Here is a 20,821-nt window from a genome sequence, read left to right on the forward strand (position 1 = left end):
TGCCAAACACATGCAGCATTTGTTACGAAATGTCACTGCCTCCTACGCTTTCTCCTTTTCATCTCATTTGCTGGCTTATTTCACTAACTATGTTCTGCCTGTGATCTTTACTAATGTTTCTTTTTAGCCATTTTCTACCGTTTATCCTCATGAGGGTCGCAGGGGTGCTGGAGCCTATCCCAGCTGTCTTTGGGCGAGAGGCGGGGTGCACCCTGGACTGGTCGCCAGCCAATCACAGGGCACATATAGACAAACAACCATTCACACTCACATTCATACCTATGGACAATTTGGAGTGGCCAATTAACCTAGCATGTTTTTGGAATGTGGGAGGAAACCCACACATGCACGGGGAGAACCACTATGTACATATTGTGTTTTGTGTTTTTTTTTTACAGTGTTAATCTGCTTTGCTGTAATTCACTTTGAGGATGAACAACGCATTAATTTAACATATTCAACAACATCTTTTATGGAATTATTTTCCATCATCTGGTTGCAATCACCATCACTTATAGCACAACCAGTGTTGACTTGCTTAGCAATTGAAGCAGTTCCCCCTGCACTCAGCTGATGATTGATTTTTGATTTTTTTTTTTACACGTTAATGATTTATTGTAAACATGAAATTAATTTGACAGCACAAACTTGTCGGAAATAAACTTAATGGAATATTTTTGTAATTCCAGCATAGAAAACCTGTTTGTTTATGACCTTCTAAAAACATTTAACATTATTAGAGCACTGTAAATATAAAATAACACCCCTATAGTCATCTTTGTACTGATATTACCTAATATAGCAGACACAATGCAATAATAAGACCCGTTAGCACTGGGAAAAACAAATAAACCATACCATTCCACACTGTTTGTTGTGATGGAGCTGCATGATAACAGCCCGCAGCTCTGTGGAGCTCAGAAGCAGCAGGGGCAGGCAAAAGGCGAGCAGTCTTAAGATTAAGTCTTAAGACTTAATGCAAAGCTGCTGGGCATCACAGATATGCAGGGACTGGCGGAGTTAATGGAGACAAAAACCCAGAGCCTACGTTTATCACCTTACCTAGATTTCATCCACACTGGCTTAAAAACTTCAGTCAATGTGATGGTTTCCTCGTTCTGCAACACTGGTCTCCGGCACGGAGCATACTATCAGTGTTTTGTGACATGAGGTCCAGATTAAAGAGGCAAATCTCATTTATCTTCACTGATCCAGAGCAGCCCAGGCGTCTGCTAATAAGCCTGGAAGTGTCAAATACAATTTGATTGTCTGAGATGTGCGCCATGCCGTAGTGCAGGAGCACAAACACCCTTGCTGAGATGTTGTTTGTGTTCAAACCAAGGCCAAGTTTGCATACTTCTCACATCATCTTGCGGTTATCCCTTCATATATATGATGCTGACTCCACAGAAGTAGTCGCAGAAAGAAAAAAAAAGGCTGCGGTTGACATCAAAGCGAGAATGGATGAGAATTTATGCAGCAGTACATATATTTAAGATATTAAATGAGAGAGCCTATGCGTCTGTTTCTTCCCATCGTGGTCCTTAGATGTGCCTCGTGAAGCTCCAGCAATCATTTGGGTCACCCTGTTTTCCATTAACTCTGCAGCTAGTGGACATCCATCTTCCGCATCTTCCGCCAGGCTTGATGAATGTATCGGGGCAAGACAGGAGTGGGCCCATAATGGGAACAACAAAATGTCTCTGACGTGATGGGGCTCATTTGAGATCATTGGTAGTATAAAAGGCAAAAAGTAGGGCACAAGTTCTTCCACGAGGCGCTGAAAATGTTGCTACAATGTGGCGCTAGAAGTAGGGCTTGCTGACAGACCATATTTTATTTCACTTTAGTAAAGTCAACAGTTTTTGCTATACGGTCTTCTGCCAGAGAGGCTGCTTGGCCTTTAGGAAGTGGTGAGTGGGTATAAATAGTAACGAGAGGCCGCGATTTTGGTTTGCAGACTTGGGTTTGAATCCTGCAGCAGTTTTCTGGCGCATTCAAAATATAAGCTTTGCATTTTCAAGCACTTGTCAAATACTTTCAGATACATATTCTAGCCATTTCAAAATATTCAAGTCAACTCAACTGGATATGGGGGATTTATTTGAAGGAGGCGTCAATTTCGGATTTTGGTTTACTGATTTACAATAGTTACCTCTGGGTCAAAGTCGGAACGGAAATGAACTGCAAGATAAGGAAATTGTCAATTTGAAAAGAGGTGCTTACTTCCTGGGTCTCTCATTAATTGAGGCATGGTGTTCAGGTGGAGGCTTGATGCCTTTTTTTGGTCAACTAAGAAAATGGTTACTTGAAGGTTACAATGGGATTGGAAATGAACTGAGAACAAATATGGCTTCTATTTGAGGGGAAAGGCGTATATTCCCTGGCTCTTGTTAAATGATGGTGTTTATTTTATTATTATTGGTCGACACTGTGCACTTAACAATGGGAATGTAAATGAACTGAGAAAAAAGGAGGTATCTGGGCAGAAGCACTTATTCCCTGAGTCTTTTGATTACGGTATTTGAGGCATGGATTTTACTCAAGTGGAGGCCTGATGTCTATTCATTGGTTGGCGAAAAATATAGTTACATGCAGGTGACATTGGGAATGGAAATGAACTGAGACAAAAATTTGGCGTTTATTTGAGGGAAGAGCACTTATTTCCTGAGTCTCTCGATTGAGGCATGGCATTTACTAAAGTGAAGGCCTGATGTCTAATCATTGGTTGGCAAAGAATATAGTTACATGCAGGTGACAACGGGAATGGAAATAGACAGAGAAAAAATGAGGCGTGTCGTTGAGGGGAGAGCACTTATTTCCTGAGTCTCTCGATTGAAGCATGGTGTTTACTCAAGTGGAGACCTGCTGTCTAATCATTGGTTGGCGCAGAATACAAGTTACATGCTGGTGACAATGGGAATGGAAATGAACTGAGACAAAAAAATAGCTGTTTATTTGAGGGGAGAGCACACATTTTCTGAGTCTTTCGATGGAGGCATGGTGTTTACTCAAATGGGGGTCTGATGTCTAATCATTAGTAGATGGAAAATATAGTTACATGCAGGTGACAACAGGAACAGAAATGAACTGAGAAAAAGGAGGTGTCTATTTGAGGAGAGAGCACTTATTTCCTGAGGCCTGACCTCTGTATATTGGTGGACAGAATATACTATAGTTATTTGTGGGTTACAACGAGAATGGAAATTAAGTGTGAAAAGGGTGGTGTCTATTTGAGAGGAGAGGCACTTATTTCCTGAGTCTCTTGATTGAGACATGGTGTTTATTCAAGTTGAGGCCTGATGTCTGTTCATTGGTTGATGGAAAATATAGTTACATGCAGCTTGGAAACAAACTGAGAAAAAAATTCTGTGTCTATTTGAGGGAGAGCCACTTCCTGAGTCTGTCCATTAATTGAGGCATGGTGTTTATTAAAGCGGAGGTCCGGCCTCTGTATATTGGTGGACAGAATATACTATAGTTATTTGTGGGTTACAGTGAGAATTGAAATTAAGTGTGAAAAGGGTGGTGTCTATTTGAGAGGAGATGCACTTATTTCCCGAGTCTCTTGATTGAGGCCTGGTGTTTATTCAAGTTGAGGCCTGATGTCTGTTCATTGGTTGATGGAGAATATAGTTACGTGCAGCTTAGAAACAAACTGAGAAAAAATTCTGTGTATTTGAGGGAGATGCACTGTCCATTAATTGAGGCATGGTGTTTATTAAAACGGAGGCCAGACGTCTGTATATTGGTGGATAGAATATACTATAGTTATTTATGGGTTACAATGAGAATGGAAATTAAGTGTGAAAAAGGTGATGTTTATTTGAGAGGAGAGGCACTTATTTCCAGAGTCTCTCGAATGAGGCATGGTGTTTATTCAAGTGGAGGCCTGATGTTGATTTATTGACGGAGAATATAGTAACATGCAGCTTACAACGTGAACGGAAATAACTGTGGAAAAAAAGGCTTCAATTTAAGGGTACAGACGCTTACTACACTGTATTCTCCAGGCATTCACAACTGGACTGTTCAGGTAGTCTTAGAAGACGTTTTGCCTCTCATCCGAGCAGGCTTTATCATTTCATGCTCAAAGACTCGGTGGGACACACCAGTCAGACTAGATAGGACAGCTCTAGTCTAGTTCATATTTAAAGATGAGCATGTTCACTGATGAAGCCTGCAATTGCGGTCGATTGAATGCCATGAGAACATATATATAAAATATAAAAATATAAAAATACAAAATACAAATTATTTAGTATAAAACTTACGAATACTTTTCTTGGTTGTCTTGACTTGATATTTGTGATGCTCTGGTGTTCCACAGCATTACAAACTACATATTGGAGCTGGTAAGGATTTACTGTAATGAAATGACCCTGCAGGTGTCCATGTTTACATTTTTGGTTTGAGTTTTATGATACATATATTGCATATATATTGCATAATATGCACTGAAATATACTGTACTGACATTTCTTCTAAGCTACACCACTAACCTGTAATGTGTTATTTCAACATTGTGGTGTTCAAGGCAGACTTGTGGTCTCTAAACATATTTCCACAAGCTTTTTTAATTGTAGCAATAAACCAATGACATATGCAGATGGTATTAAAACTTGCATGAAACTAAATTAAAACAGCTTTCCATCCAAAACAGGATGAGCCAAAGCCCCTCTGGCTGTCATTTTTATAAAATCAGTAAAAGTCTCACCTGTTCCTCCTCGGGAACGCAGCGTGCCCGACTGCGAGGACGAGTGCACCCCTCCGAAGACGGTGACCCCCTGTGTGGCGGTGCTGTGGAAGTTGTTGTAATTGGGAATGGTGGTGACCCCGAAGCTGGGGGGGTAGTGTTGCGGCGTGGGGTCGGAGCCATAGCGGTAGCCCGAGTTGTGCGAGAGGCCGGCGTCGCGCTCGTCGGTGAGTTTAGCTGCTTCTTTATCCTTACATTGGACGCAGCCCATTCTCTAGGTTCTGCTGGGACACAGGAGGAGGAGACACAGATTGGAATTAAGAGCGGGGGGGGTGAAATAATAGCTCAGAAGCCATGTGGGGAAATTATGATTCAATGTTCCATTATTTCAGCACTTCCTTCGAGGCTACGAGCGAGTCTTCAGAACAATCTTTCAATTAGTCTGAAATTAAACACCATACTTTAAGCTGCACAACTAATTATACAGTAGAACATAATGTGGTGGGACTCAGCTGTCGCCAGTGTGATCACAAACGCACCATCCAGCAATAACATCATGCTCCAATGACATGTAACGGCAGATTGAAGAATTATACATTTACACAAATCGAGTGGTTAGCGTGCAGACCTCATAGCTATGAGACCAGGGTTCAATTCCACCCTCCCTTCACCCTGGGCCATCTCTGTGTGGAGTTTGCATGTTCTCTCCGTGCATGCGTGGGTTTTCTCCCGGTACTCCGGTTTCCTCCCACATTCCAAAAACATGCTAGGTTAATTGGTGACTCCAAATTGTCCATAGGTATGAATGTGAGTGTGAATGGTTGTTTGTCTATATGTGCCCTGTGATTGGCTGGCCACCAGTCTAGGGTGTACCCCGCCTCTGAATGAATGAATGAATGCTTTTTTTGCTGGTCTGCACACACACACACACACACACACACACACACACACACACACACACACACACACACACACACAGAGCGCAGCTTCATCACTCTGACAGTGGAACCCCATTATGTCAACGGCCATCGGACTGGCACATTCACATAAGAGGTTGTCACCGTGACTGAAACCAAAACTAGTCACTGTTTGCACATTTATTTATGCCAGACACATAAGGAGAATGGCGATCATACAGGATAATAAAGGAACCTCGAGTAGTTTGTGTCACGGTCCGGCTTGTGAGTTTCTCGATTCGACCCCAGGATGCAGAGATTAGGACCCAAATGCAGGTAAAAATATATTTATTATCACTATGCAGTAGAACAATGCACTAGTATGGCAAACTCAACCAAAGACAATGAACCGACAACAAAGGGAGCGCGCACCTGAACTAAATAGGCAACACAAAATAGGTGCAGGAAGGGAAAACTACACTCAAAAAAGGAAATAAACGAGCTGTCACGAGGAGGTGAAGCCCGATTGTGACAGTTTGTTGACATGGTTTGACAACATTTGTGCATGCATAATTCTGTTTTCATATGATATTGTATTATTTTCTAATTCTTATCTTTTAGTATGTCTTGACCACAGTGACAACGTTCAGATGAAAGGTGAGTCCTGGTCAATGCGTCAATCCACTTAACGCAATGAACCCTTTAAGCCTCAAAGTGGCCAAATTGCAACAAGCAACATTGCTGAATTAAACAAAGATGTCTTATGTAGTTACTATTTTCCACCAGGAAGTTGGCGGATATCTGTAACTTCCATATGAGCAACACTTGTGAGTGTGTTTCTATGCAAAGTCGATGGGTTTAATGAGTTTGAAGTGCCGCTACCACGGGAGCTCACGGCTGGCTGCTGGTGGCAACACGTCTGCCAGCGATGAGCAGCACATTTTGGAGCTTCACTTTGTTCTGGGTCGTAGGAGGGTACATCACAGACGATTCAAATACACTTTAATATCGGAGACGACAGCAGTGGTGGTCAAGATCCTGCTGTAAATGATGACGACACCACCTTTCTCCCATATACAATGCTGTCCTTTCATGCCTCCCGAAAAGACTCATTTAGCCGCTAACAAATAAAATGACTCCATGATCATTATTACATCTGAATTACCACCCAAACGACCATCTTTGAGGCCCCACTCGAGACCTGCCTCCGCCTTTAGAGCATAAATAGATTGAATCATCCACCAGGCTCTCAGACCAGAGCTGTCCTATCTAGTCTTTGAGCATGACCTGATGAAGCCTGCTCAGACTTGGGGCGAAACGTTTTCTAAAACAGTGTTTTTCAACCTTTTTTGAGCCACGGCACGTTTTTTACATTGGAAAAATCTTGTGGCACACCACTAACCAAAAATGTTACAAAATGTCACCACGACCTCACACATGCATCAAAAAGTCTATAGGAGGAACAAGGTAGGTGTTGCCACACGGACCAATATTACATTGCTCTGCCAGTCTTTACACCACAGACACTCCACAGTAGCCACGTTTTTACATCACCACTTTTTCTCTTTCCAAATGACCTTTCGGGAAACAATGGTATCCATAGAAAGGAATATTCCAATCTCTTGTCTACATGCGTCGTGAAAATTGCCCAGTAAAACGCAACCATCAACATCACGTGATACCGGCTTCCTCGAGTTATTCTTTCACTTGTTGGAATAATAATCCGTATTGCCAGTTTTTCGTCTGTCCAGTCTTGAAATTTAGTTTGAATCAAAAACAAACTTTGCATAGCAGTTCAATGCCGATTGCTGGCCTCCATTTTTAAAAGTGAAGAACATCTGGAGCTGCGTGTTACGTCATATCTGAGCATGTGCTGAAAGAACGCACCCGGGATAAATTTAAACAGGAAAAGATCACATTCAATCTTGCTAATATTTTATAATTAAACTCAGGACATGTTTTATATCGATATATTTTTTCTTTTTTAATAAAACTGGACTTGTGAATAAAGTATAGAAGGGTTTAGATTCTGTTTCACAGATGGCGCGAATGCTTGCCAACCGCCAACAGAAGAAGAAAAACACCACGAAGAAGAACGCACCCTGACAAATTTCCGTTTGAGCGGGTACAAGATACCTCAATCGGATTGGGGAAAGGAATATTCCATCCCTGTTCAATTCTTTCCGTTTGAGCAAATATACCAAATGCAATTGGAATATTTGGGTCCATATTTTCATGGCTATTGACATAATATTTGCAAATGATGATTAATCAATGTTAACTATAAAAAGTGATATTGGATAATTCCTCACGGCACACCTGACGGTTTATCGAGGTACACCAGTGTGCCGCGGCACAGTGGTTGAAAATCACTGTTCTAAAACAACATGAACTATGAACCATATAAGGAAGTCCAGCCTCTGTGACATCACAAAGGAACAGTTTGACCACGCCCTTTGAAACCAGGCGTTTTGAGCCATCGCAAATGTCTTTCAGGGCTCACTCTAACTACATGTATAGGTCAGACCAGACGTACGTACCTGGGAAAAAAAACCTACGTGACACTCGTGTTGCACTCCAAGAACCAGATTTGGCCGAAGACCAGGTCTTGGTATTGAGTTGTGGTCTCCTATAGAGCAGCTAATTTTAATTTATTCCACCCACGACCCGCATCCGGGCATGCCGACTCCACTGTGATTGGTCACAAGTGGTTCCTAACTATGAACCATATAAGGAAGTCCGGCCTCTGTGACATCACAAAGGAACAGTTTGACCACGCCTTTTGAAACCGGGCATTTTGAGCCATGCCAAACTTCTTTCAGGGCTCACTCTAACTACATTTATAGGTCAGACCAGACGTAAGTACCTGAAAAAAAAACCTACGTGACACTCGTGTTGCACTCCAAGAACCAGATTTGGCCGAAGACCAAGTCTTGGTATTCAGTTGGGAGTTGGGAGAATGCTGGATGAATGAGAATCTTCACAGGCATTCATCTAGCTTTATTTTCTGAGCAGCCTGTCCGCACGCCCTGAAAGATTTTACACCCCGCCACAGCATTTACAAGTACGGCATGTACTATAATTTGGGTTTTTTTTTCTCCACTAGCAGACACGCCCCCAACCATATCCACCAGTTGCCTTGCGAGAGGAGTACGACCTCGCTAAACCCATCATCCTATAATGAGCGTAATGAGCAAGGCAATCTGTTTTTTTGGCCAATTAAATAGAACCTCCTTAAAATACCCATTTAACCTAAGGTACATCAAACTCGCCCACCTATGAGGATGATGCAAATGGCTCTGCTGACAGCACAGTTGTCTTTCATCAACATTAGTAGCCCATGGACTTGGACCGTGGCTAATTGGTTCCAGTTGCTGAGGATGGAGGGATGCCAACATGAACAACCAATGCTTAAAAGTCCCCCCAAAATTTTAATATGTCTCAGATGTCCTACATTTGTGTATTAGAAAAAAATCTAGCAGGAATTTAGTCATTTGAAAAGTGCTTTTAGTTAGCGCTATTTGAACACAACGTTTTGTGTACTGTAGCTTTAACCAGATTAGCTGAAGAAAAGCAGTGATCAATTACAGCTCCGACATCTGCAACTGACATAGTTGGCAGAGCTTCATTTTAAGATGTGTAGCAAAGCCTGCTTCTTTTCTTTTTTTTTTTAACAGAATTCTTGTTAATTCTTAATTTAATTCTTAATGTTAATTGTTAATTCTTGTTTCACATTAATTCTTGTTTTTAAACTCATTTGTGGCAAAAACTGCCCACCGCTTATGTTCCCACCAAGCCCGCCCCCTTCCTCAATGAGCTACAATCCCTGGCATGTCCTGGATGGCACTGGGGCCGAAGAGTTACAAGCTAAGCAACACAGTGTGTGACTGAATTCCTTCTGCCCCGTTTAGCATTTACAAGTGAAAACAGCCCCAACGCCTCCATGGCTTGGCTCCATGAACAGCCCCTGGGGACGGGGTAACAACACAACAAAGTTGGCTACATTTCACAATGTACTGGAAGTCATAACACACGCAAGATCCTGAACTTCATGACCATATGCCAGAAATAAAAGGAGAAAAACATGTCATAATGGTTTTGGTCTAACATATGATGGATGACCTCAAATTGGCTCAGATCTACTCTGAAAACTCCAAATATGAATCAGCTAGCAACGGGAGCATTACCAAAGCTGATAACAGACTAATCATGAACGCAGACCGCATCATGTAATCTTCCTTGACATTTGTATTTTCTTTAAATACCACAACAAGCCATCTAAAAACACCGAAACATTTTCAACAAGCACAAAAAGTATGCAGGTCTTCCAAGCACACCTAGGAGCACTAAATATTTATCAATAAGTGAGATCAGGTCGCATATAGCAGTGATTTTCAACCACTGTGCCGCGGCACACTGGTGTACCTTGAGAAACCGTCAGGTGTGCCGTGAGGGATTATCCAATATCACTTTTTATTGTTAACATTTATTAATCATTTGCAAATATTATGTCAATAGCCATTATGTCAATAGTATACATGGACCCAAATATTCCAATTCACTTTGGTTTATTTGCTCAAACAGGGATGGAATATTCCTTTAACCAATCCGATTGAGGTATCTTGTACTCGCTCAAACGGAAAGTTGTCAGGGTGCCTTCTTCTTCGTGGTGTTTTTCTTCTTCTGTTGTTTATTGGCGGTTGGCAAGCAACTTTCGTGTGCATTACCGCCATCTGTGAAACAGAATCTGAACCCTTCTATACGTATATTACTATATATTCACAAGTCCAGTTTTATTAAAAAAGAAAATATATATCTATATAAAACATGTCCTGAGTTTAATTATAAAATATTAGCAAGATTGAATGTGATCTTTTCCTGTTTAAATTTATCCCGGGTGCGTTCTTTCAGCGCATGCTCAGATATGACGTAACACGCAGATCCAGACGTTCTTCAGTTTTAAAAATGGAGGCCAGCAATCGGCATTGGACTGCTAAGCAAAGTTTGTTTTTGATTCAAACTAAATTTCAAGACTGGACAGACGAAAAACTGGCAATACGGATTATTATTCCAACAAGTGAAAGAATAACTTGGGGAAGCCGGTATCACGTGATGTTGATGTTTACGTTTTACTGGGCATGCCCTATTGACTATTCTGTTTGATTTTCACGGCGCATGTAGACAAGAGATTGGAATATTCCTTTCTATGGATACCATTGTTTCCCGAAAGGTCATTTGGAAAGAGAAAAAGTGGTCATGTAAACATGGCTACTGTGGAGTGTCTGTGGTGTAAAGACTGGCATAGCAATGTAATATTGGTCCGTGTGGCAACACCTACTTTGTTCCTCCGATAGACTTATTGATGCACGTATGAGATCGTGGTGACATTTTGTAATATTTTTGGTTAGTGGTGTGCCACAAGATTTTTCCAATGTAAAAAACGTGCCGTGGCTCAAAAAAGGTTGAAATTCACTGGCATATAGTATTTTTACACCAAAAGATAAATGTGAAGAAATAGGAAGTTGGTGTCATTTTGAGGACATTGTACTGTTCATCAAAATGCTTGGGAAGAAATGCTGTGTTCTAAATCCAAAAGCTTGCATAATCATTAGACATCAATGACTTATGGCCAATGAATTAGGTACCACTGCAATGTCGTTTTTGTTGAAATTGTACACACACGTGCTTGCAGTCCAGAAAAAAAAGTTGTGTACCAAATTTGGTGATTGGACTTGACTTCACAGCAACAGAGCATGTTTCGTAGAGCAGTGTTTTTCAACCTTTTTTGAGGCACGGCACCTTTTTTTACATTGGAAAACATCACTAAGTCTATAGGAGGAACAAGCTAGGTGTTGCCACACGGACCAATATTACATTGCTCTGCCAGTCTTTACACCACAGACACTCGACAGTAGCCATGTTTACATGACGAGTTTTTCTCTTTCCGAATGACTTTTCCGGAAACAATGGTCTACATGGAAAGGAATATTCCAATCTCTTGTCTACATGCGTCGCTATAATCAACCAGAATAGTCAATGGGGCATGCCCAGTAAAACGTAAACGCCAACATCACGTGATACGGACTTCCTCGAGTTGTTCTTCCACTTGTTGGAATAACTCCGTATTGCCAGTTTTTCGTTTGTCCAGTCTTGAAATTTAGTTTGGATCAAAAACAAACTTTGCTTAGTCCAGTGCCGATTGCTGGCCTCCATTTTTAAAACTGGATCAAATTCAATCTTGATAATATTTTATAATTCAACTCGGTACATGTTTTATATAGATATATATTTTCTTTTGACTTATGGACTTATGAACTGGACCTATGGCGTATAGAAGGGTTTAGATTCTGTTCCACAGATGGCGCGAATGCACACGAAAGCTGCTTTCCAACCGCCAATAAACAACAGAAGAAGAAAAACGCACCCAGACAACTTTCCGTTTGAGAGGGTACAAGATACCTCAATCGGATTGGGGAAAGGAATATTCCACCCCTGTTAATCCCATTATATATTCATTCGGATTGGCACTATTCTTTCAGAATGAGGTGTATACAAAGGTTAAATTCTTTCCGTTTGAGCAAATAAACCAAATGCAATTGGAATATTTGGGTCCACGTATACGTGGATATTGACATAATATTTGCAAATGATGATTAATAAATGTTAATTATAAAAGGTGATATTGGATAATTCCTCACGGCACACCTGACAATTTCTCAAGGCACACTAGAGCACACTGAGATGAGTTCAAGTCTATCTGACTTTTGGTCAAAACTTTGGTGTTCAACAACAGCGCCACCTTGCGGTGTATTTGTCAGAAAAGTTGAAGTATACAGTAAACGTGCACATTGTGACACACTGTCACTCTTTAACGTGCAGTGGTTCTGGGGTAGAAGAGGAAAGGTTTAATTATGCTAGCAGTCAATACGCCGACCCTTCCGAAGGCGTCTTGATGCAGTTAAAGCTCTTTCCCAGTGGCTGCACATGTGACTTACCATTCTGGCAAAACAAGAGAAACCACAGCTCTTGTTGACTAGCTATTTAGCTTCCTGTGTAGAAGTGTTACTACTGAATAATGTGACATCCAGATCGTTGCTGGAGGTGAAACTATTTCTTTTCTAAACAACATTCACGTGGATCAAAAATGATGTACAGCCATCCCTCCCTTATGGTGGTGAATAAGTACATTCCCGTGAAGTAGGATTCAATATTAAGAAATGATATATTTTGTGGGTGAGTGGTTAGCCTGTTGGCCACACTGTCAGGAGATCGGGAAGGCCTGGGTTCGATTCCCTGCTCGGGGATCTCTGTGTGGAGTTTGCATGTTCTCCCCGTGCATGCGTGGGTTTCCTCCGGGTACTCCGGTTTCCTCCCACATTCCAAAAACATGCTAGGTTAATTGGTGACTCCAAATTGTCCATAGGTATGAATGTGAGTGTGAATGGTTTGTGGGGGTCCGCCCCTCTGTCGGAGTCGGGGGGCCCGGGTGCTGGTCCCCCGATGGCACGGCCTGCGGCTCCTCCCAGTGTGGAGGCGTTTCCTTGATCCTCAGTGCCATGACATGTCTCCCTCCTGTGTGTGATTGTGTGTGTGTGTGTGTGTCTAGTATGGAGGGTGGGAGGGGCTTTCTTTGTAATTGTTTTTCCTTTTAATTGTGGTAATTGTTTTTAATTCTGTAAAGCACTTTGTGTTGCATGTCTTTGCAGGAAAAGTGCTCTACAAATAAAGTTGATTTGATTTGTCTATATGTGCCCTGTGATTGGCTGGCGACCAGTCAAGGGTGTGCCCCGCCTCTCGCCCAGAGTCAGCTGGGATAGGCTCCAGCATACCCCCTAATGAGGCCCTAAAGAGAATAAGAGGCATAAAAAATGGATGGATGGATGCTAGAAAAACATGCCTCACAATGGATTCAGGTGGGTGGGTGTTGTATTTCCTGCCATTTTCCTGCCACCCAGTAAATGTCCAGTACTTGATGGTGAAACGACCTTCATACCAAAAAAAAAAAAAAAAAAAACAATGAAAAACTATGAAAACGCTAAACTTGCATGCCACATCCAAGTTAAAGGGCGGGTAACAACCCAATGTACTTGCTGTCTATGTGCAAAAATTGGGAAAATCACAAAAGACGCATGTGGCCTGCACAAATGTTCAAACCCGTAAACAGCAGGCAAGCCCGTAGGAAAAAAATGGGGATGCAAATTATTTTCTGAGGAGTGCGTGAGCCTAAAATCCGACATTGACGCACCTTACCAGGCCACGGCGGGCGATGTGGCATAAAAAAACAGACCTTGTACCCATTTAGCATTGGTGCATGCCGATACACCCTTCTTGTCATCGATGTGAGTGGACTGCACAAGACTCGTACAATCCTTGAAGCCTGATTGTAATATAGTACCAGTATAGCCTTAAAATAGCTCTGCTCTTAACTCCAGAAGGATCGGAATGAGTGAGGGGGGGGATCTCCCATCATAATGCCGCCAATGGAGGATAATAAAAATCATCCTGCTCTTGAAATAAAAGCTGGTGGGGACCACCCAAAGCTTTTAATGGATCCAAATCCATTCTGCAGGCGCCGACTCCAATGCAGCTCTTCCCGCTTGTACGTTCAGCGCCGCCTCGATTTTGGCCGCGTGTTCACTTTGTAAACATTTGCATATGAATCACGTCTGTGTGGGCATGTGACTGCAACTGAATGAGTCGCGTAGACGAGCAGCAAGGCGTCTTTGGACAGTTTCCTTTAAAGGGATTAACAGATTTATCGAGTTGAGCTCCAGTGACAGCAACAGGCAGTGCACTTCGCACATTTCCAGCTCGTTAATATCATAAAAAGTCATTGACGGAGACAATTCATTTCTCTGAGGCTTTCAGATCCAAAGGGTGACTATTGTTTCAATTACACGCCTGAGCCCACTGTGTGCGTAAACATGTCAAGAAGAAGCTTTGCGACATGATTTTGCTTGACAAAAGACACACAGTGGGTCCCCCCCCCCATCGTAATCATCACTATAAAAAAGCAGATGATAGCATTGTAGCCGCAGGGTGCGTCTATTCCGCGGAGAAGTATCGCATGACCGCCTCGGCCAGCAAGAACACACGTCACACTTTTCTAAGGCCTCTGAGGGATTCATGCTTTCGTGATGAGTCCGCTGCAGCAGGGGTCGGGTTCAAGCACTACCGACCCACCGTGGCAGACACGAGTGGGAGGACGGTTACCATTAGGCACTATGCAGACACACAGGAAACATCACATGCTTGCTGCACAGTATCGAACACCACAGAACACCAAAACAGTATTTTAGTGTATGAAAATGCAAACCTTGACTCATCTTGATGAAGTCAATATGCAACCTAGAAATGACAACATAATTCTTCTCATAACCTACAAAGCCCTCCACGATCTGACCCCCCCCCACACACACACACATATATCTCACAGACCTGCTCCATCCACACAATCCCCCTTCGCTCCTCAGACTCCAACCTCCTGGCACTCCCCTGTAAGACCAAGCTCCGAAACTGGGGAGACAGAGCCTTCTCCATCGCTGCCCCCACCCTCTGGAACTCTTTGCCCCATTCACTCCGTGCTTGACCTGACCTTCCCACCTTCAAAAAACAACCAAAAACCCACCTCTTTAAATCTGTTTTTAATGTCTAACTTTTTATACCCGACTGCTGTGCCCCGCCCGCTTTCACTCATGTTTTAACTGTGTATTAACCAATCAATGTTGGATTTTGGTGTGTCTTCTACTCTGTTTGCTTGCTTTTGTCCAACTCCATGGTTCTGTAAAGTGTCTTTGAGTATTTTGAAAAGCGCTATACAAATAAAATGTATTATTATTATTATTATTATTATTATTATTATTATTATTATTATTATTATTATTATTATTATAACACAAAACTGACAGGACGACAGAAAATTTAAGCCTGAAATTGGTCTCAAAAATAAAAGAATGTTTCCATGTAAATACAAATAATACAAATAAAATACTTTTGTCTTTTTCCACAGATAATTTCATCTCTTTCACAAGAGTGGTTAGCGTGCAGGCCACACAGCTAGGAGACCCGAGTTCGACTTCCCCCCTCGGCTATCTCTGTTCTTTCCGTGCATGTGTGGGTTTTCTCCGGGTACTCCGGTTTCCTCCCACATTCTAAAAACATGCTAGGTTAATTGGCCACTCCAAATTGTCCATTTTGTATGAATGTGAGTGTGAATGGTTGTTTGTCTATATGTGCCCTGTGATTGGCTGGCCACCCGAAGACAGCTGGGATAGACGACCCTCGTGACGATAAGAAAATGGATCTAAATGATCTGATGTGTGAAAGCGCACACAGAAAAACCCTGCTTTGCTGCGTTCTGGATTAAAGGCACAGGACGGCATATACAACGCATACACAGAAGTAGTAAGCTACTGACTTCCTTATCATTATAAACTGGAAATTAATTCACCGGGAAAAAAAAAAGGCCTTTACTTCGGCATGAGTGCACATGGAACTCCAACATAACACACAGCCATGTACAGTATATCGTAAAAGCTGCAGAAGATCAATATCATGAATTATCAGGGTCACAGAGTGTGTCTAATTGTGTGCAACACACTGTAAACTTAAAACAACAATAATGCAATGTAAATAAGTTATTTCGCTAATTGCGAGGAATAATGCAGACTACCGCAGCCAATCTCATTACTTTGGCACATTTGCATGGCTATTGGCATAATGTGCAAATCATGCACACAAGTCTTATGATATAGTGGATGTACAGTACGATAACTGCCTGCAGGCTGACTGTCATTCAGTTCGGTGGAAGCGTGGAGGCCTTTTCATTTTGGGACAAATCTGTTGAACGCAGCAAAAAAGGGACAAAAAAAAACTCATCTTTTTTTCCATTGGCCTTGGCAGAGGTCTAAATAAAGCACTTGGTGTTTGAAAAGACTTGTGTGTCTGACTGAGATCTTTGCTCTTGTAGTGCTTTGACGTTTTTCAATCTAGTCTTCTTGCTGCAGTCATGGAAACTATAGATGTATCAGATTTAAACTGGTGGAGAGCTACCCCACATCTTTTACAATACACCTGCTGGTCATTGAAGACAATTCTTTTTGTTGCTAAAACCAAAGAAAAAGCAAAAATATAATCCTTGGACATTCGATAAAATGAGGTCTGGCACGGCAGGCATTGTGCATGAAGGTCTGAACTTTTGTGCAACTTCTGAGGCATATTCTTGTATATTTTGCTTGAAAATAAGTGTTGCACAAAGGCCAGAGAAAGCAAAAAAAAAGCAAACCTTAATCTTTTGTCAATGAGGGCTGCAAAGTCTTCACTTCTGTTCAACTATGAGGCACATTCTTTCTGAAAAGATCTTTGTTTAAAATAAATAAGGGGCCATGCTGCAAATAGCCAAAGAAAATGCAAAAGTTAATCCTTTGTAAGGAAAACCGAGGTGTGGCGTATCTGAAACCTTGACTTTTATGCACCTTTTGAGGCATATTCTTCCTGAATGATACTTTCTTTGAAATAAGGGTCATACAAAAGCTACTAAAAGCCAATGAAAAAGCAGACATTAATAAATGCATGCTATCTGAACTGAGGTATCAATCCAGGACCGTGGTTCAATGTCTGGCATTCTGTGAAAATTCTTTCTCAAATATTCTTAGTTTGAAACGAACGATGCAAAACGCCAAATGAAAAGCAAAAATGAATGAGGTCATTGCCCATGACGCAGTTTCGAAGTCTGACGTTCTGTGTAACTACAGATACACGTTCTTCCCGAAAAGTTCTTCGTTTGAAATACGAGCCGCAAATAATTTATTTATCCTTTGATGCTATTACACTGAGCACAAACACAACCAGAATTAATGATGTGCTTGGTTTAAGTCTTGTGTGAGACACTTCAAACTAGTCTTTGCCCATCGAAATCTAAAGTTTGGCATATTCTTCACAAAAAAAATCATTATTGGAAAAAATCTAAGAAAACTCAAAACATATGAGCGGGACTGATGAGATGAGATCTTTATTCCATAAAACATCTATGGAGGCCATTCTTCTTTTTGAACAAGTGATGCAAGAAAGCCAAAGAAAAATCTAAATACATAAGTGGTTACTGTCTATATCAGAGGTAGGGAACCTATGGCTCGGGAGCCAGGTAGGGCTCTTTTGATGACTGTATCTGGCTCTCAAGCATTTACCACAATAAAAATGTATGTTTGCTAACATTTTTAAGTAAACATCACAGAAATGACTGTTAAAAATAATATTAAAAATCAAAACTTTCTTATGCATTTTAATTCGTCCATCTATTTTCTACTGCAATACGGCCGACCATATCCATCTTTCTTGATGATATTTTCCAGGTCAAACACCAAAACTTGATTATTACTGGGTAATGCGTTAGTCTACCTCGGTCATTGAGATGTCAACATGTAAATGTAAACTTTCCTCCTTTAGTCAAATAGTCACCTAGCTAAAGCTGCAGAACCAAGCCTTTTGACGAAGATGGCCAAAAGAATGAAATACGTGTACTGAATACGGTTCAAAACTATGCAGCAGCAGAAGTTGCATTAATGGCAGCAAGTATTTGATTTATTATTGGACACTGCGCTGCTCACGAAAGTGTGCTGGCCACACCCCATTGGCGTGGGGTAGTGTGCCTGGTCTACGTAATTAGAGCCCATTATATCTAAAACTGTTGGTCTTACATAAAAATGCACACATTTTATTGCATTCAATGTTTAAAAAAATGTATATGGCTCTCACAGATACACATTTTAAAATATCTGGCCTTCATGGCTCTCTCATGGCCAAAAAGGTTCCCGACCCCTGGTCTATATCATGACTGATCCAAAAACTCCTGTATAATAACCGTGCAATTAACCATACAATTAGCCTGACTTGGTCAACGTGTATATAGTTGAATATAACCGATATACCGATATTTCTGATACCAATGTCACACAATACTGATACAGATACTATGTTTAACATGACATATGTCCTGTGGTGGAATGAACACAGGAGGAGAGTTTCATGATCGGGGAAAAAAATCAGATTCAGATATCAGGGCTCGACAATAACGATGTACCGATGGCCCGGGGCAAGTTAAAACAAAATTGGGGCAAGTAAATCCAATCAGTGATATTCCCGTCGGGCAAGTGCACTTTGGCATGCCATACTGCCAAGAGTTTTTTAAAAGCGGTTCTTGTTGGGTGTTGGTAAAACACGGACTGCGTAATTCCGGTGGTAATTTGCAAACCAATCCTTGCAAATCTTGAAATGGACCAATCAGAATCGTTTATTTAGACCGCGGTCTGCAGTCCACAGTCTGCGTTTTACCCACACCCGTTCTTGTTCGCGATCAACCAATCAGCGATGGTTTGACTAGGAAAACATCCATCATGGCGTCCCTGCCAACATGGTCTAATTCTTCAACAACTTGTGAAGGAAAACAGCAAAAAGTGATGAAGCAGTGCCTCCTAAACAAGTATTTTATTAGCGGCAGCAAATCAAATGATGGCAAAGGTGAGTGAATCACATTGCTGTGACAATTTGAAGTGGTCACAATGAAACACCACCCATTAGATCCAATACCAAGTGCTGATTTTGCACAAGCTACAAAATCTAGCGCTTCCATTTCTCTGTGGATTTTTCTCACCTTTGCTTCACAAATTATTGTTTGACCATTGAGCATTTTTTTCTGGATTAAAAACACTTTACTAGTACACAAATGTGTCTATTCAATAATGTTTCATTGTGGTGCACAACTTATAAATATCACTGCTTACTACGACTACCATGTGTAAGGTAGTATAGCATGCCATGTTAACATACATCTCCACTATTTTTCAGACATTCCTCCAAATTAAATGCATCAGTACTATTATCTGATGAATTATCTATGATGATCTATGTAGGAAAACAGCCACAAGAAATGATAATCATTTAATCTTTGAGATTCTCATGTGATGCCACAAAAATTAGATGATATCATTTTGGCAGTCTTTTCATTTTAAATGGGGCAAGTACGGGCAAGTAGTTCTCACCTTAAAGATTCCCCATGGGCAAGTCATTTTAGTTTTTAATGTAGAGCCCTGGATATCAACCGATATTGCATTCATATGCTGCTAATTACCAATAATTATCGGACATCCCTATTATATAACTTATTTGTAATACACTATTTTTGTCACTTTTGCGTGCTTTTTACTATACTCTTGGGTGCTCTTTTACTTTCGCGGCTGAAATGTCCCCCTTTGTGGGACTAATAACGACATATCTTATCTTATTTTAGTTAGTTAGCACTCATGCAATATGACCACAACTTGGAAGTTCTATGTGATGTTTGAGGCACTTTTTTTTTTACTGAAAATGATGGTTGAATTCCGAATTGCACATCCATAGTAGAGGCATATGCATCAATATTCTCCTCAATCTTGTGTTGTTTTCCCTTCTGCAAGATTCCTCTGAGTGTTACCAAACAAACAACCGACCAAGTAATTGTCTTTCTATCATCTCAGTAAACACATTCATCATCCCAAGTCATTCTGCGATCATCATCATGCAGCGTGGGGACCCTCAGCTCTCACATGACTGTGGTCATACCACCCACACCCCTCCAACTGACGTCACACGTGACCTTATTCAACTCCACAATGCCAAGTCAAAACGCCAGAGTGGCTTTTCAGGCTGGGAGTATTCGCGGGACGCCACAGTCACCCCTGTCATGGGCCGCCGTCGGCTGAATAGTTACAATATTTGCTTGTGTCAGACAAGCGACTTCATTCAGTATATCAACAAGAAGACAATGGCCCCGTTTCACCCCGCTACAAGATTAGCTGGACAATGCCGGGCAGTGTTGTTCTTGCAAAGCATTCTGCAGGAGGAGCTGAATGAAAGAGTAAAACATAAATTTAAAAGACGCTGTTGAGTCGGACAAAAGTAGTTTGTTAAATCACATTGTAAAGTACACTGCCTCTCCTAATGGATGATACTCTCACATGGAATGAAAGTGTAAAGTTTCCCTTCTTTTTTTCCTCACAAATGACAACAAAGTCCTGCTGCTTCATGCCTGGGGATTCAAATGTTTATTTCCACATCTTGTGCCAGTGGAGGGCAGTGCTTATTGTAAGAATCCATTGGAAATAATGACGGTGTGTGTGTGGTGGGTTTCGGGCAATGTAGGTCAAATGATTTGTGGCAGAAGTAAGAATGACTTGTGCTTGCGGAAAGCACAAGC

General features: G+C 41.4%; 1 protein-coding gene across 6 annotated transcripts in view; it reads right to left on the bottom strand.

The window, feature by feature from the left end:
• The window catches only part of LOC131140111 (tyrosine-protein kinase fyna), a 42,924-nt gene that overhangs the window by 16,518 nt on the left and 5,585 nt on the right, over positions 1-20,821 (bottom strand). For 5 of the 6 annotated variants that reach the window (XM_058090251.1, XM_058090248.1, XM_058090247.1 and 2 more), the window contains one exon: positions 4,718-4,977. In XM_058090251.1, coding sequence (XP_057946234.1) covers positions 4,718-4,967 — 250 coding nt within the window. In that variant the 5' untranslated portion in view covers positions 4,968-4,977. Of the gene's footprint in view, positions 1-4,717; positions 4,981-20,821 lie in introns of all 6 variants that reach the window. The other variant, XM_058090249.1, reaches the window with a different exon arrangement.

Source organism: Doryrhamphus excisus, chromosome 13, assembly GCF_030265055.1.
Source record: "Doryrhamphus excisus isolate RoL2022-K1 chromosome 13, RoL_Dexc_1.0, whole genome shotgun sequence".
NCBI lineage: Eukaryota > Metazoa > Chordata > Actinopteri > Syngnathiformes > Syngnathidae > Doryrhamphus > Doryrhamphus excisus.